The 18,740-nt window shown below is 47.6% G+C and overlaps 1 protein-coding gene across 1 annotated transcript in view; it reads left to right on the top strand.

The window, feature by feature from the left end:
- Positions 1–18,740, top strand: part of LOC132831228 (serine/threonine-protein kinase BRSK2-like) — a 182,006-nt gene that overhangs the window by 99,488 nt on the left and 63,778 nt on the right. The window contains exon 2 of the mRNA XM_060849238.1: positions 8,872–8,966. Within this exon, the coding sequence (XP_060705221.1) occupies positions 8,872–8,966 (95 nt within the window). The remainder of the gene's footprint in view (positions 1–8,871; positions 8,967–18,740) is intronic.

The following is an 18,740-nucleotide window of genomic DNA, read 5'->3' as shown; positions in this document are numbered from 1 at the left end:
CCAGAGGGCAAGGGGGGAGACGGAACCGGGGGGGGGAGACAGGGCAGGGACGGGGAGAGGGAGACAGGACGGGGATGGGGAGAGGGAGAGAGCGACAGGGGAGAAGGGGCGGGGACGGGGAGAGGGAGACGGAGCGGGGACAGGGAGAGGTCGATGGGGGAGAGGGAGCGGGGACGAGGAGAGGTCGATGGAAGAGAGGGAGCGGGGGCGGGGAGACGGAACGGGGAGAGGGAGACGGGGGAGAGGGAACGGGAACGAGGAGAGGTCGACGGGGGAGAGTGAGCGGGGGCAGGGAGAGGGCGATGGGGGAGAGGGAGCGGGGACTGGGAGAGGGCGACGGGGGAGATGGAGCTGGGAGAATGGGGAGCAGCAGACTGGAACACGGAATGGTGGGGGGTAACCATTTTGGCACCGGGGACGGGAGAATGGAACAGGGAATGGCGTGGGATGGGGGAGAGCTGGGATCTGAGAAGGCTGGAACTGTGTGGGGAGTGAGTGTGCTGAGGGGTCCTTATGTTACTGTGACATCATCTGCATTTGCAGCAGCACATTGTCTGTTGTGGCGTTCGGACATTGTCTGAGCACACGCCTGAATTGTGTGCCACCTTTGCTGTGTTTTGTATTGGCCACACGCACGTTTTGTTATGAACAGTAGAAGAATGTTACATCTCCACAGGAGAATGTAGATTTGTACCGGCCCATCAGCCATGACCTTGCCAAACAGTACAGCAGGATAAATGGGATGAATGGCCCACAGCTATTCCTACTTCAGGCTGAGCAGGGGAATGTTAAAATGACAGCGTGATGAGCTTTGGGTTCGCATTTGGGTCCTTTGTCAGGGTTCTCTTTTCCACCTGTGTGTGTCTTTGTAGAAACCTATGTTCCCCTGGATATTGTGTTAATGCACTGTTCAGTAAATCCCTTAATTTCTCTGGTAGCGAATTGGGACCCATTCTCACAACTTATTCTCAGCGAGCAGAGCTTGGAACACTGCGAGGTGTTGTTGCAGCTCTCAAATGTTATTCCTGATGAAGGGCTTATGCTCGAAACGTCGAATTCTCTATTCCTGAGATGCTGCCTAACCTGCTGTGCTTTGACCAGCAACACATTTGCAGCTCTCAAATCTCCCACATTTCTCAGCTGTGCCTACTGTCTGTGATGGTGAGACACCACTTTTGATTGTGTGTAAATATACCAGCTCCTGGAGTGCACCTTGGTCTGGCTGGTACTTTAGTAACTATCATCCCCTCTTCCTGATGTGAGCTTTTTGTAATTCATTCATGGCACATGGGCATCGCTGGCCAGGCCGATATTGAATGCCAGTCCCTAGCTTCTGTTGAAAAGATGGCAATGAACTGCCCTCTTGAACTGCTGCAGTCCATTTGGTGTAGGGACACTCCCAGTGCCATTAGGAAGGGACGTTCAGGATTTTGACCCAGCGACTCTGAAGAAATGGTGATACTTTTCCAAATCAGGATCAAATGTGGCTTTGAGGGGAACTGGCAGAGTGTGGTGTTCCATGTATCTGCTACCCTTGGTGTCTAGATGGTAGTGGTCGTGGGTTTGAAATGTGCTGGCTGAGGAGCCTTGTTGAATTTCTGCAGTGCAGCTTAAGGGTGGCATACACTGAGCATTGATGGTGAGGGCAGAGAGAATGTGGATGTGGTCCCAATCATGTGGATTGCTTTCTCCTGGATGGTGTCAAGCTTCCTGAGCTGCACCCATCCAGACGTGTGGGGAGAATTCCATCGCACTCCTGACTTGTGCCTTCTGGAATGTGGGCAGGCTTTGGGGAGTCCGGAGAAGAGATAATCCCTGAAGGATTCCAAGCCTCTGCCTTTCACCTGTACCATAGGACTAGTCCAGTTCAGTTTCTGGTCATTGGCTCCCCTCCTGTGCCTCTAGCCTACATTGCACGTAGAAATCATTCTTTTGACATCTTTGTAGATGTCTATCCAGCACACAGCTGATGTGATTTTGCACCTTTCTATTCCCATTGTGTAAGTTTTGGAGAGGTTCATCCTGCATAGTCTTGGCTGGCTCTTTCCCAGATCAGTGAGATGGTATCCTGCAGCAGTGCTTTGCCTGTGTTTGCTGCTTCCTCCCAGGACTATTTCTGGTCCCACCTCAAAATGGGCTCCATTTCGGAGAGGTTCCATCCACGAGGCGATGGAGCATTACACGTGGACCTTTAACTTCGTGGTTTACTCAAGAAAACCGCATGTCTTTACCACTGCTCCACCCCAGGATGGTGAGACCATCCGTTTCAGTGATGTGGAGCCTTCATTTAACACATTTCCCTTGGTGTGTCCTTTTGATTTGGGCTGTTCTCAGATATCGAATCTCACTAATGACGTTAGCACGATATTATTCAATATTGGGGTGTCTTTCTTTGGTTAACCATTCTCTTTCATCTTTCTGTGAAAGGTCTTCTGGTGTAGTCTTCGTGGGATGGTTTTACGATCTACTCTTAAATATGTCGTAAACTTCAGATTTAAATCTCAACCTGGTCCTGATCTAAATGTTCAAGAACAGGAGTAGGCCATTCTGCCCATCAAGCCTGCCTTGTCATTCAGTATGATCATGGCTGATCAAGCACTTCAATGCCAATACCCACTTCCATCTCCACGACTCTGTACGCACTGGAAAGCAGAAATCCATCAATAAAAGAAATCAGAAGAACTGCGGATGCCGCAGATCAGAAACAAAAACAGAAGTTGCTGGAGAAACTCAGCAGGTCTGGCAGCACTTGTGGAGAGGAAGCAGAGTTAACGTTTTGGGTTCAGTGCACCTTCGTCAGAACAGAACAGGATTCTGAAGAAGGGTCATTGGATGAAACGTTAACTCTGCTTTCTCTCCACACATGCTGCCAGACCTGCTGAGTTTTTCCAGCAATTTCTGTTTTGGGAGAAATCTATCAATCTCTACCTTAAACATACCCAAAGACAACTTCCACATAAAGAATTCCAAAGGTTCACAACTCTCGAAGTAAAAGAATTTCTCTCCATCTCAGACCTGAATGGTTTCCTCCCCATTTATGAACAGTGTCCCCTGGTTTTAGACTCCCCATGCTGAGGGAACAGCTGCATCTATTCCTTTTCGATATTTGATAGGTTTCAATGAGATCATCTCCCAATCTTTGAAAATTTGGGAAATACAGGCCTAATTTTAATAGTTTGCTCCATCTCACTTCATCAGACAGTCCTGCCATCTCAAGAACAAGTCTGATGAAACTTTCTTACATTCCCTCTGCGATAAAGATATCGTTCCTGAGATAAGGAGACCAAAATTACCCAAGGTACTCCAGGTGGGCTCTCTCCAAGCTCCTACACATTTGAAGCAAAACTTCAGTATTCCTGTTCTTAAATCCTCTTGTGATAAAGCCTAACATTTCATTCATCTTCCTAACAGTTTGGTGCACCTGGGTCTATTTCTACTGTCTGGGACATTTCTTGCAATTCCTATATCCATGTCAACCTTTTCCTCACCTTCCTGGCTGTTTTAGTGTCTTTTTCCTTTTCATTTTCCCCGACTGATAATTTGTTTACTATCTTCGTCCTCTTAAAAATGTGTTGCTAGAAAAGCACAGCAGGTCAGGCAGCATCATAGGAGCAGGAGAATCGACGTTTCGGGCATAAGCCCTTCTTCAGGAATGAGGAGAGTGTGCCAAGCAGGCTAAGATAAAAGGTAGGGAGGAGGGACTTGGGGAAGGGGCGTTGGGAATGCGATAGGTGGAAGGAGGTTAAGGTGAGGGTGATAGGCCAAAGAGGGGGTGGGGGCGGAGAGGTCAGGAAGAAGATTGCAGGTCACGCAGGTGGAGCTGAGTCTGACGGTTGGGACTGAGATAAGGTGGGGGGAGGGGAAATGAGAAAGCTGGAGAAATCTGCATTCATCCCGTGTGGTTGGAGGGTTCCTAGGTGGAAGATGAGTTGCTCTTCCTCCAGGCGTCGTGTTGCCATGGTCTAGTGATGGAGGAGGCCAAGGATCTGCATGTCCTTGGCAGAGTAGGAGGGGGAATTAAAGTGTTCAGCCACGGGGCGGTTGGGTTGGTTGGTGCGGGTATCCCAGAGGTGTTCTCTGAAACGTTCCGCAAGTAGGCGGCCTGTCTCCCCAATGTATAGGAGGCCACATCGGGTGCAGTGGATGCAGTAAATGATGTGTGTGGAGGTGCAGGTGAATTTGTGACGGATATGGAAGGATCCCTTGGGGCCTTAGAGGGAAGTGAGGGGGGAGGTGTGGGCGCAAGTTTTGCATTTTTTGCGGTTGCAGGGGAAGGTGCCGGGAGTGGAAGTTGGGTTGGTGGGTGGTGTGGATCTGACGAGGGAGTTGCGGAGGGAGTGGTCTTTCCGGAACGCTGATAGGGGTGGGGAGGGAAATATATCCTTGGTGGTGGGGTCTGTTTGGAGGTGGCGGAAATGACGAAGGATGATACGATGTATCTGGAGGTTGGTGGGGTGGTAGGTGAGGACCAGTGGGGTTCTGTCCTGGTGGCGATTGGAGGGGTGGGGTTCAAAGGCGGAGGAGAGGGAAATAGAGGAGATGCGGTGGAGAGCATCGTCAACCGCGTCTGAGGGGAAATTACGGTCTTTGAAGAAGGAGCCATCTGGGTTGTTCGGTATTGGAATTGGTCCTCCTGGGAGCAGCTGCGGCGAAGACGAAGGAATTGGGAATATGGAATGGCGTTTTTACAGGGGGCAGGGTGGGAGGAGGTGTAATCTGGGTAGCTGTGGGAGTCAGTCGGTTTATAGTAAATGTCGTGCAGGTCCTTGGCCTCCTCCATCGCCAGACCATAGCAACACGACGGTTGGAGGAAGAGTGCCTCATCTTCCGCCTAGGAACCCTCCAACCACAAGGGATGAATGCAGATTTCTCCAGCTTTCTCATTTCCCCTCCTCCCACCTTTTCTCAGTCCCAACCCTCAGACTCAGCACCTGCAATCTTCTTCCCGACCTCTCCGCCCCCACTCCCTCCAGGCCTATCACCCTCACCTTAATCTCCTTCCACCTATCGCATTCCCAACGCCCCTCCCCCAAGTCCCTCCTCCCTACCTTTTATCTTAGCCTGCTTGGCATACCCTCCTTATTCCTGAAGAAGGGCTTATGCCCGAAACGTCGATTCTCCTGCTCCTTTGATGCTGCCTGACCTGCTGCGCTTTTCCAGCAACACATTTTTAAGCTCTGATCCCTAGCATCTGCAGTCCTCACTTTCTCCTATCTTTGTCCTCTGTCCTGCCTATCTTTTTCTGGTGATTGGGGCTTCTCGCATGCTCTGCACCTGTACATGCCGCGTTTCCTTATGTCAGTGAGCTCCTGCCCATCTCCGGCCCATCTTTCTGTGAGTGGCCTGCGTGTTCTTCTGCTGCAGTCTCAGTGCATCAACCCTGCGGCCTTTCTGTCTTGACTTTAACTGAACACCAGTCGTGTGGGTAGTCAGCGCCTGTGATCTGCCTGGTCTTGGCTCTGTGTTCTCTGGGGCAGTGTCTGCAGCCTGCAGTTATGCGAGCCTGTCCTTTCCCATTAATTCCCTTCGTACCTCAGAGTGGGCAGCTGAACTAACAGCGTCCTTGAACATTTCCTTTGCAGGACGTTTTAGTTTCCCTGAACTCCTGCTGCTCACACTTTTCTGAAATTGTCCACAGGCTTACCCATTCACGATGGGGTTTTCTGTACCCAGATTGGGGATGGGGCTGCAACACTGGTAGTGCAGCACCTTCTCAGTGCCAACAGCCCTGCATTACGTACAAGTCCCTGGAGAGAACAGTGAGGACAAAATCCACAGGAAATATTTCTCTGAACCAGGCTGCAATCAGCCACGATCTCGTTGGATGGTGGAACAGGCTTGATGGCCTACTCTGATTTCAATGTTCCAGAACTGCCCACAACCTTGTGGGATCTTCTTGTTCCTCTTCAGATGAACCAAAAGTATTAATTCCATGTAAACCAGATTTTCAACTGCTTTCTTGGCCTGTTTACCTGGTTCTGCAGTTGGTTGAAACATTGAGTCGGAAGGTCATACAGCACGCTAACAGACCTTTCAGTCCAACTTGTCTACGCCGACCTGATATCCTCATTTGACCCAATTTGCCAGCATTTGGCCCATCTCCCTTCCTATTGCTGTACCCATCCAGATGCCTTTTAAATGTGATTGTGCCAGCGTCCACCACTTCCTCTGGCAGCTCGTTCATACATGCACCACCCTCTGTGTGAAAAAGTTGCCCCTTAGGTCCTTCTTAAACATTGATGCATTCTTTGTTTTAAAACCGTTTGGACTCTGATAAGGAGATCTGTGGTCTCTCAGTTCGCGCTGGGGGATTGAGTATTGATTCTTCTGCTATTGTTTTGCATTTTGTAAGCACTTTAGACACAGCAGTGCTTGTACAATGATGGTGATGCTGCACCTGCAATGTATTTGCGGTTTTATTTGCTTTTTGCTTTTTAGTTTTGTTTTGTCCTGCTCTGTGTGTGCCTTCAGCATTGTATGTAGAATGACTTTTCTATTTTCCATTTAAGAGACGTTCTGTTGACTCCACTGTTGCTAATTTCAGCCCACTCCCGTTATCCTTTGATTGAAATAGCATACTTTTTTTCAGAATGTTGCATAAAGGTGTCGCCTGACAGGTTATCAAACTTCACAAAGTATGAAGCAAAATCCGAAATTGCTGGAGAAACTCAGCAGGTCAGGCAGCATCTGTGGAGAGAAAGCAGAGTTAATGTTTCGGGTCTAGTTAGCTGTTCTGAAGAAGGGTTACTGGACCCAAAACATTAACTCTGCTTTCTCTCCACAGATGCTGCCTGACCTGCTGAGTTTTTCCAGCAATCTCGGATTTCCAGCATCCGCAGTTATTTGGTTTCACTTTTAAAACATGCGATCCTGACCTAAGTAGCTGCCTGCACAGCAGCTGAAAAGCATACCCAACATGTGGAGAAACTGCATCATCTTGCATTTGTTTTTTTTCTCTGTGGGTAAACATGAATCGCTGAATTGTATTACATCTGCCTCTTCTCCCCTTGGTCTTCAAGAATGTATCACTGCTTCCTTTGTTCTACTTATTTTTTAAAAGCGATGCATAGTGGTTGCTTGTACTAGCAATATGTAAAACAAATGGATTCCTTTTACTGTACGGCTCTGGTGGGTTTGTTTACAGCTGAAGCCCATACGTAGAGTACAGGAGATCTCTAGACATGAGGCTGCTGCAGAGTGACCTTGGCCTGTGGTCCATGTGATGCCGTCCTGAGCCTTGGTCTGCATATTGAGGTTTTGAAGTGATATTACACCTTTTCCTTTCTCTCTTCACATCTTACACTGACCGTTGCTCTATTTCTCTTTATCCCATGCTCTCCGACTTACGTTGACATCTGATCATTCTCTCTCTCTCTCTCTGCCTCTCTCTTCTTCTCCCTATTACTCTCATTCTCTCTCCCACACTCACTCAGCCCTGGTTTTTCTCTCTTTCGTTTTCCCCTTTTTATCCCCAGTCCAGCACAAGTCTGTCCTTACAGGATAAATGTACAAACATACGAGTCAGGAACATGACGGCACGGTGGCACAGTGGTTAGCACTGCTGCCTCACAGCGCCAGGGACCTGGGTTCGATTCCCTCCTCAGGTGACTGACTGTGTGGAGTTTGCACGTTCTCCCCGTGTCTGCATGGGTTTCCTCCGGGTGCTCCGGTTTCCTCCCACAGTCCAAAGATGTGTGGGTCAGGTGAATTGGCCGTGCTAAATTGCCCGTAGTGTTAGGTAAGGGGTATATGTATGGGTGGGTTGCGCTTCGGCGGGTCGGTGTGGACTTGTTGGGCCGAAGGGCCTGTTTCCACACTGTAAGTAATCTATCTAATCTGAATAGGCCACTCGGCCCTTCAAGCCTGTTCCGCCCTTCAATAAGCTAATGGCTGATCTGATCCCCTTAGTCATCAAAAATCTATCTACCTCTGTCTTAAAAAAAAAATTTGAAGATTCTACATCCACTGCCTTTTGAAGAAGGGAATTCCGAAGATTCACAAACCCTCTGAGATGAAACAAATGTTTCTTCATTTCTGTTTTAAGTAGACTACCTTTTATTTTTAAGAAATGACCCCTAGTTCTAGATTCTCCCACAAGAGGAAACATCCTTTTGACATCCACCTCGTCAAGTCCCCTCAGGGTTTAATATGTTTTGATTACTGATTTTGATTTTTATCATCACGTGTACTCAAGTACAAAAATATAGTAATACAATGAAAAGTGTTGGGTACAAGTACCTAGTTACAGAATCTTAAGAGCAAGATAGAAAGAAAGAACAAAGTTAAATATTGCAGTATTTATAGTATCATGTAAAACATAACGAGATACAGTTAAAAGATACACATTGCAGACCTTCTTAGTTTTAAGTAGAAAATAAAGAAATAAAGCTGCAAGTCACCTCTGGCTGTAGAGAAAACAGGCCCGGCCTCTCTAGCCTTTCCTCTTGAGGCAGTCCACTCGTTCCGGGGATTAGTGTAGTCAACGTTCTCTGTACAGCTACCAATGTGTTAACAACTTTCACGAGATATGGTGACCAATTTTGTACTCAGTATTTCAGATACTGTCATCGACAAGCTGCATAACTGAAGTATAACCTCGCTACGGGAGAAAAACTGGGGGTGGAAAATAAACAAATCATTGTTGAGTGGACGGAGTTTGTTCTGTTTCTCTTCGAATATCTGTGCAGCACAGGTGCTGAAAAGTTGTCACCCAGAATGGCGGAGGACCACAGAGGACCATCAAGGAAGGCCCAAAGCCTCTTGGGTACTGGGAGGACCAAAGGCCATTCATTGTCTATCCCAGAATCCTTGAGGAGCTACAAAAACCAAGATGTTGTTTGTAATGTATGCTTACCTTGTCTTTTGTTACAGGGCTGGTAAAGCTGGGGATTCACTGTATTACAGGACAGAAGGTTGCAATAAAGATTGTGAACCGGGAGAAGTTGACTGAATCGGTCCTCATGAAGGTGAGAATTTTGCACGCTGCTCCTTCTGAAGTTGTTCATCTGGTTTTACTGGTCAGGAGAAGCTTTTTGTTTTGAGTGGTGACAGTCTACAATGCAACAGAGTGTGAGGATGGAGACTGATGCAGTCGTGGCTCTATATTGATTATCTAAAGACAAACGTATCATAGAATCCCTACAGTGTGGAAACAGGTCATTTAGACCAACAAGTCCACACTGACTCTCCAAAAAGTATCCCAGCCAGACCCATTTTCCTACCCTACACATTCCTGAACATTACAGGCAATGTAGCCTGGCCAGTTCACCTAATTTGCATATCTTTGGATTATGGGAAGAAACTGGAGCGCACTCACACAGATACAGGGCGAACGTGCAAACTTCACGCAGACAGTCATTCAAGGCTGGAATCAAACCCGAGTCCCTGGCGATGTGAGGCAGCAGTGCTAACCACTGAGCCACTGTGCCACATTGTGGAAAAGGGCAGGGAAGAGATGGGTTCACAAAGGGCTATCACGGTCAGGGTGGGCTAAAGGGCCTCTGTCTGAGCTGTAACTGGTGCATGATTAATTCCTAAACAAAACAGAAGTTGCTGAAAAAGCTCAGCAGGTCTGGCAGCAGCTGTGCAGAGAAATCAGTTAACGTTTCAAGTCTGGTGACCCTTCCTCAGTTGTGAAGGTTCACCTGACCCAAAACGTTAACCCTGATTTCTCTGCACAGTTGCAGCCAGACCTGCTGAGTTTTTTCAGCAACTGCTTTTTTTTAGATTAGATTACTTGCAGTGTAGAAACAGACCCTTCGGCCCAACAAGTGCACACTGACCCTCCAAAGAGCCATCCATTTCCCTACACCTAACGCTATGGGCAATTGAGCATGGCCAATTCACCTAACCTGCACATTTTTGGATTGTGGGAGGAAACCGGAGCACCAGGAGGAAACCCACGCAGAGAATGTGCAAACTCCACACAGAAAGTTGCTTGAGGCGGGAATTGAACCGGGTCTCTGGCGCTGTGAGGCAGCAGTGCTAACCACTGGGCTACCATGCGGTGTTTCTGATTTACAGCATCTGCAGTTCTTTTCGTTTTCACGATTTATTCCTTCCAGATTTCTTTCTTTCCCAGCTTTATCCGGAGCAGAGTAAACTTGAGAGAAGGTTTATAAGCTCCACTGAGTGGATAAGCTAGTTCGTCTGGGAAGGGATTATTGATTTAGGATTATCACTGAGGGAGGCAGGAGAGTTCAAGCAACATGTCTTGGCTCGGAGGGTTGGTGGAATGTGGAATGCTTTGCCACAGGGATTACTTAAAGTAGAGGCATCTTCTAAGTGAAATTGGATAAATGCTTGGAGCAGGGACAGGGCCGTGGGGGAGAGGCAGAAACATTGGCGGAGCAAAGAACAAGAACTGACGCAAACAGCCAAATGGACTCCTCTGGGTAGCAAAAGAAATCCAGGTTTTCTGGGCATATGTGCCCTCATAGATAGCCATGTACAGTCCAGTAAAGGACATTCTTCCTCCCTGAGCCCAAATTTGGCTGGTTATTCGACCAAGTGTCCCAGTCAAAGCCACATTGAATCCAAAGATGTGCAGGTTAGTTGAATTGGCCGTGCTATATTGCCCATAGTGTTAGGTGCATTAGTCAGGGGTTAATATAGGGTAGGGGAATGGGTCTGGGTGGGTTACTCTTCAGAAAGGTGGTGTGGACTTGTTGGGCTGAAGGGCCTGTTTCCATACTGTAGAGAACCTAATCTAAGGTCAAACAGCCTGTGTTTTATTTTACTTACTTTTCCAATCAACCTATTCAGAGATGTTATTACACACCTCTGGAGCAGGTGGGACTTCAACCCAGGCCTCCAGGGTTAAGAACACTGTCACTGTTCCTCAAGCGCCCCCAGGCAGCCTGTGTTTGTTGATCATGTCTGGTTGAGTTTTGTTAATATCTTTATTTAGAATTAAGAAGAAGCACGTGATGGCTAATAATTGTCTGAGTGCATAGGGGACACCTGTAACATTGACAGGGGTGGAGGGAACTGTAAGACTGAGTAGTCAATAAACTCTACCCATTTCGCTTTTGTGGCACAGTGATAGCGTCCCAATCTCTGGGCTGGGAGGATCAGGTTCAAGTCCCACCGGTTACAGCGATGTGTTGAAACATGTCAAAACAGCATGGTTAATAAAAATGTCCAATGGGTAATGGGAGGAGATCAGACTTACTGTCCTGCCTTGGATCCAGATTGAGTTCATGTTAGGATGGTTTAACTAACTCACATGATAATCTAGAGGCACTTGTAGTGCAGTGGTAGTGCTCCTACTTCTGGGTTAGGAGGCCCATGTTCAAGTCCCACTTGCCCCAGAGATGTTTCATATCACACCTGAACACGATGATTAAAGTATAAATATCGAGGAAGATATAAGGCAACCTTAGCATTGCTGTTTGGGTTAGATTTGCATTGTATGTTTGGCTGCAGATTAGTGATGGCATTCCTGGAAGGCATCTGGATAAGGCAATAAGATATAGGAGGAGAATTAGGCCATTCAGCCCAGCAGGTCTGCTGTGCTATTCCATCATGGCTGATAATGTTTCTCAATCCCAATCACCTACCTTTTCCCCCATGACCATTGGTTCCCTCACCAATCAAGAACCTCTCTATCTCTGTCTTAAATACACTCAATGACCTGGCCTCCACAGCCCTCTGCAGCAATGAGTTCCATAGATTTACCACCTTCTGACTGAAGAAATTCCTCCTCATCTCAGTTCTAACGGGTTGTCCCTTCACTCTGAGGCTGTGCCCTCAGGTCCTGGTCTCACCTAGTTGTGCAAACATGTTCTCCATGTCTACACGATCCAGGCCTCTCGATATTCCGTAAGTTTCAATTAGATCCCTCCCTCCAATCCTTCTAAATTCCATCAAGCAGCCAGTGGAAGTGGTGGAGGCTGGTACAATTACAACATTTAAAAGGCATTTGGATGGGTATATGAATGGGATGGGTTTGGAGGGGTATGGGCCGGGTGCTGGCAGGTGGGACTAGATTGGGTTGGGATATCTGGTCAGCATGGACGGGTTGGACCGAAGGGTCTGTTTCCATTCTGTACATCTCTATGACTCTATAAGTATAGACCCAATTGCTTCTCACACGACAAGCCCATCATTCCTGGGATCATGCTTGTAAACCTCCTCTGAACCCCCTCCAAGGTCAGTGCATCCTTGAGCCTAGAACTGCTCACAATATTCCGAATGTTTCTGGAAGGCACAGTACTTATTATAGAGAGTGCAGGAGGGGTGGGGTGGATTTGGGGAGTCAAACCCCCTGTGCCCCTCCAAAAAAACAGCCTGTTAAGGCCCTCAGGGATCTTGTTCATGAATAAGCTGGGTAAGGCATGAAGGGAATTTTCAAAATGGGAAGTGGGCTCAGTCAGTATTTAGCTGTTGAGAGCGATGAAGTCGAGTGTCATTCAGTATGGATAAGGATCCACAGGGAAGGAGAAGCTGGAGAGATGAAATGCTTGAGGGAGGTCTGGAAGAGTCAGCGGAGAAAACTTCTTCCTATTAGTGCAGAGACAGAATGGAAGATTGAAAGCGAGTGGCAAAAGAAGCAGTGGAGGCACCAGCAGAAACATTTATTGTGTTGGGAGTCACTGGGATGCATTGCCTCAGATTACAGCGGAAGGGGGAATGGGATTTTCCATCCAAAAAGGGAGGAGGCGGCGAAAAGGCATTGAGTGCCTTGCTCCTTCAGAGAACCAGCCAGACACGATGGGCTGATTGGCCCCATGAATGTGGAATGAAGCTACACCTACCTTCCTATTGACTATCTGCCTGCTTATCTGCACAGCAATGAATATCTGTCGCCCAGCAAAGCAATGGAGAGGCGTGTCATGGCTGCTGCCTGTCTTTCAGCCGGAGTTCCTTCCAACTGGATCCGCCATTGCTGATTGGGCGCCATGATTGCTTCCAGCATAATTAGCTGAGGTTGGGGGTAATACACTGATATGGATTGAGAATTGGTTATTGGAAGGAAAACAGACGATACAATTGGATAAGTATGTCAATAAGAAACATTTGGAAGGATATGGGCCAAACGCAGGCAGGTGAGACTAGTTTAATTTGGGAACATGGCATGTACTGGTTGGATTGGTTTACGTACGAGGAACGTTTGAGGACTCTGGGTCTATACTGGAAGGATTTTAGAAGGATGAGGATGGGATCTAATTGAAACTTAAAGAATGCTGAATGGCCTGGACAGAGTGGATGTTGGAAAGGTGTTTCCATTGGTAGGAGAGACGAGGACCCAAGGGCACAGCCTCAGAATAAAGGGAAGACCTTTTAGAATGGTGGTAAGGAGAAACCTCTTCAGCCAGAGAGTGGGAAATCCATGGGATTCACTGCTACAGAAGGCTGTGGAGATAAAGTCATTGAATATATTTAAATCCGAGATAGATAGGTTCTTGATTGTCAATGGGATCAAGGGTTACGGAGATAATGGGTTTGAGAAACTTATCAGGTCAGGCAGCATCCAAGGAACAGGAGATTCGACGTTTTGGGCATAAGCCCTTCTTCAGGAAAGTCCTTCCTAAAGAAGGGCTTATACCCGAAACGTCGAATCTCCTGTTCCTTGGATGCTGCCTGACCTGCTGTGCTTTTCCAGCAACACATTTTCAGCTCTGATCTCCAGCATCTGCAGACCTCACTTTCTCCTTGAGAAACTTATCAGCCATGATTGAGTGGCGGAGCAGACCCAATGGGCTGAATGTCTGAATATCTGCTCCTATGTCTAATGGTCTTATGGACCGAAAGGTCTGTTTCTCTGCTGTATGACTTTATGACTCTAACTGGGTCAGAGGATGCAAAGAGGCTTCCAAGGGGATGTTGACTGAGTGAGTGAGTGTACAAGAACTTAGGTGATGGCACATAATTGAAAACGCTAACGGGAGATGTTTCCCTGGTTGGGGAGTTTAGAACAGGGATCAGAATCCCAGGGTAGATGACTCAGAACTGAGAAGAGGAAAGATTTCTTCACTCAGAGCAACGAAACTGTGAAATTCTCGACCACAGGAAGCTGTGGAGGCCAAGTCACTGAATAGATTCAAAAAAAAGAGATGGATAAATGTTCAGATTTTAAGGGCTTCAAAGGGTATGGGGAGGCAGTGGGAATATGACATTGCGTTGGAGGATCAGCCATGATCATATTGAATGGTGGAATTGGGCCAAATAGCTCCATTCTGCTCCTAATTTCTGTAATATGGATAAGTGGGAAACTTTGCTGTTTAATAGGAGGAATGGGGGCACAGAGAATTTTTTTGAATGGAATAGAATATTTTTTATAGTCAAGTATTGGGCGGCACGGTGGCACAGTGGTTAGCACTGCTGCCTCACAGCGCCTGGAGACCCGGGTTCAATTCCCGACTCAGGCGACTGACTGTGTGGAGTTTGCACGTTCTCCCCGTGTCTGCGTGGGTTTCCTCCGGGTGCTCCGGTTTCCTCCCACAGTCCAAAGATGTGCGGGCCAGGTGAATTGGCCATGCTAAATTGCCCGTAGTGTTAGGTAAGGGGTAAATGTAGGGGTATGGGTGGGTTGCGCTTCGGTGGGTCGGTGTGGACTTGTTGGGCCGAAGGGCCTGTTTCCACACTGTAAGTAATCTAATCTAAAAGTACAGGAGTACAATGGAAAGTTTACAGTGTTGCCCCACATGGGACATCTTAAGCAGTGTGTACCTCTGTACAGATCTTAGACACAAAATAGAGAAATGAAAGGAAAGAGTTACATTACTTACTGTTATTCATAGTATAAATTAGGAAAACAAAAAATAAAGTTAAAAAGATAAGAATTTCCAGAAACGACCTTCCACACTGGGTTTGCAAGCTGCTGACCCTTCCACACCGTTCTCTGATCCAACAAGCATTCCCGTTCCACTTAAGTTTCCAGCTCATTAGCCATCTAACTGGGCAGAGATTGGGAAATGGTGATATCCAAAGGGATCTGGGTGTCTTTGTCCCTAAATCACTGAAAGATAATCTGTAAATGCAGCGAGGAAGCAGGAAGATAAATCAGGAACTTAATCGCAAGAGGATATGAACACAGGAGTAATAATATCTTGTTTCAATTGTATAGTGCGATTTAGTGAGACAGCACCTGAAGCATTTTGTACAGTCCAAAGCCCCTTACCTCAGGAAGGATACACTTGCTGTACAGAGGGAACAGCAGAGGTTTCCCGATCTAATTCCTGGGATGACCGAACTGTCCAAGAGGAGATTTTAAGGAGACCAGGCCTGTATTTTCTACAGTTTAGAAGAATGAAAAGTGATCAAATTGGGCTAATGGTAGGCTACTTGGTAGTGTGGATGAGCAGAGGGATCTTGGTGTCCATGTACACAGATCTCTGAAAGTTGCCACCCAGGTAAATAGTGCTGTGAGGAAGGCACATGGTGTACTGGGCTTTATTGGTAGAGGAATTGAGTTCCGGAGTCCTGAGGTCATGTTGCAACTGTATAAGACTCGGGTGCGGCCACATCTGGAGTATTGTGTGCAGTTTTGGTCACCATACTATAGGAAGGATGTGGAGGCATTGGAACGAGTGCAGAGGAGGTTTACCAGGATGTTGCCTGGAATGGTAGGAAAATCTTATGAGGAAAGGCTGAGGCACTTGGGGCTGTTCTCATTGGAGAAAAGAAGGTTTAGGGGAGATTTGATAGAGGTGTATAAGATGATTAGGGGTTTAGATAGGGTCGACACTGAGAACCTTTTACCGCTAATGGAGTCAGGTGTTACTAGGGGACACAGCTTTAAATTAAGGGGTGGTAGGTATAGGACAGATGTTAGGGGTAGATTCTTTACACAGCGGGTTGTGAGTTCATGGAATGCCCTGCCAGTAGCAGTGGTGAACTCTCCTTCTTTATGGTCATTTAAGCGGGCATTGGATAGGCATTTGGAAGTTATTGGGCTAGTGTAGGTTAGGTAGGATTCGGTCGGCGCAACATCGAGGGCCGAAGGGCCTGTACTGCGCTGTATCTTTCTATGTTCTATGTTCTATGAAACCAAATTCTTTCAGGTCTCACTAGAGCAGATGTACAAAGGATGTTTTTGCATTCTGCGGGTGAAGGAGGAGCATCTGCAATCAGAGTACATGGTCCCAGAATAAAAACCGTTTAGGATTGAGATAAAGGTGAACGTCTTGACTCAGAGGATGGGGGACTCTTTGGAATTCTAGCCCAGGAGGCCTGTGGAGGCTCGGACATTAAATGGATTCAAGAAATTCATCATCATCATCATGGAATCCCTACAATGCAGAAGCAGACTGTTCGGCCCATTAAGTCTGCTCCGACCCTCCGATGAGCATCATCAAACCTTCCCTCCAACCTTATTCCCTACACTTCCCATGGCCAACCCACTTAGCCTGCACATGCCTGGACATAATGGGCAATTTAGCATGGCCAATGCAGCTAACCTGTACATCTTTGGACTGTGGGGGGAAAATGGAGCACCTGGAGGAAACCCACGCAGACACAGGGAGAATGTGCAAACTCCACACAGGCAGAATTGAGAAATTTCTGGTGATCAGTGACATTGATGGATTTGCGAAAATGGCCTGAAGAGAAGGTGATCTAGAATGGCGGAGCAGGCTCAAGGGGCTAAATGGCCTGCTCCCACTCCTATATTTCTCATTACATTTGCCTTTAAATGGGCGGCACAGTGGCACAGTGGTTAGCACTGCTGCCTCACAGCGCCTGAGACCCGGGTTCAATTCCCGACTCAGGCGACTGACTGTGTGGAGTTTGCACATTCTCCCCGTGTCTGCGTGGGTTTCCTCCGGGTGCTCCGGTTTCCTCCCACAGTCCAAAGATGTGCGGGTCAGGTGAATTGGCCAAGCTAAATTACCCGTAGTGTTAGGTAAGGGGTAAATGTCGGGGTATGGGTGGGTTGCGCTTCGGCGGGTCGGTGTGGACTTGTTGGGCCGAAGGGCCTGTTTCCACACTGTAAGTAATCTAATAATCTAAAGATAGCGTCATCGGGACTTGGAAATTATCCAGGCATTGGACTCCTGACTCCATAGTGAAAATTTGGCCAAGGCTGGTGACTGGAACCCTACAGATCAGTGTCGAACAGGGCAGGAGGTTTACCTCTATGTCCCCTTAGGTCTCTCGCCATCCATGAATGGCTTGGGCAGGGAACTGGGCACCTAACTAACGATGCCATGTTCAAATGGTTTGGTTGGGGGCGGGGTGTTGATAGGACATGATTCTGGCTGCCCTTTTCCCTTTTCCCTTTGGTCCTCCATCTTTTTGCAGCAGCCGAATTCAGGAATTTAGCACAGAGTCAGTGCCTGGAGCTGTTGTGTACAGCCTTCCCGAATACTGTGTCGCTCAGTTCTGACTAATTGTGCTGCTGACTGATGGCATTTGTTACTCAGGGACAGATGTAGGCCCCTGCTCCATCCTTCAGTTAGATCATGGCTCCTCAACACCATTCACCATCTGGTGTCCCACGTCAGCCCTTCCACACAGTCTGGAGTGCAGAGCATTAACACTTCATGTGTGACACATTAACAAGATGACTGTCCCTCAGGCGTAGCTCATAAGAGGGGTATGTTTGCGAATGAGTCCACAATGTCCTTTACTACTTGCCTCTCCTCATACACTAAAGCATATGTGCAGCTAGGACTGGACAACAATCAGGGTTTAGGTTTTGCAGAGAGAGAGAGAGAGACTAACCATCTCCAACAAGATCTGAAACATTGCCTCTGATCTTTAACAGCATTGTCATCACTGAATCCTCCCATTATCAACATTCTGGACGTTACCATTGACCAGAAACTGAACTGGACCAGCCACATAAATACAGTGGCTACAAGGACAGGTCAGATGTGAGTAATTCAATGGGAAATAACTCACATGCTGATTAGCCAAAGTCTGTCCACCATCAACAAGGCACAAGTCAGGAGTGCAATCCCCATTTGTCTGGTTGAGTGCCAATCCAACAACACTCAAGAAGCTCAACACGATCCAGGACAAAGTAGATCAATGTCAAACACGGCAGGAGTTTTACTTCTGAGTCCACTCAAGCCTTTCACCATCCATGGATGAGTTGGCAAAGAACTGGGCACCTAATGAATGATGCCGCGTTCAAATGGGTGGTGATTTGGCACAAACGTCAACCACCTTCAGCTCTCACTTTCTCCCCCATTGATGGCAATGTGCCGCATTTAAAAATGCCGGGCAGGAACCCACCAAGACCCTTTGGGTGGCACCTTTCAGATTCACGGCCTCCACCATCCAGAAGGACAAGGGCAGCCATTGTGCGGGAACACCAAAGTCTCCCCATTCCCCTCCAAGCCAGACACTGTCCTCACTTGGAATGATAATGGCCATTCTCTCACAGGCGCGGAGTCAAAATATGAAAGCTCCCTTCCTCACTGCACTTGGGTGCCACAGAGCACTTCAAGATGGCAATTCCCTACCAGCACCCTCTCATGGGCAATTAGAACATCAGACTGCAGTCTTGTCAGTGATGCTGAAAACCCACCAATGAATTGGTGATGTGCCCATTCCTGTGCCACCCCAGCACGGGGTAAGGAAAGGATAGCACTGTCATGGGATTAGATTAGATTAGATTACTTACAGTGTGGAAACAGGCCCATCGGCCCTAACACCGACCCGCCGAAGCGCAACCCACCCATACCCCTACATTTATCCCTTACCAATTCACCTGACTCGCACATCTTTTGACTGTGGGAGGAAACCGGAGCACCCGGAGGAAACCCACACAGACATGGGGAGAACATGCA

This window comes from Hemiscyllium ocellatum, chromosome 33, assembly GCF_020745735.1.
Source record: "Hemiscyllium ocellatum isolate sHemOce1 chromosome 33, sHemOce1.pat.X.cur, whole genome shotgun sequence".
Taxonomy (NCBI): domain Eukaryota; kingdom Metazoa; phylum Chordata; class Chondrichthyes; order Orectolobiformes; family Hemiscylliidae; genus Hemiscyllium; species Hemiscyllium ocellatum.
Note: the sequence above shows the minus strand (reverse complement) of the source record. Positions and strands in the feature narration are given on the sequence as shown.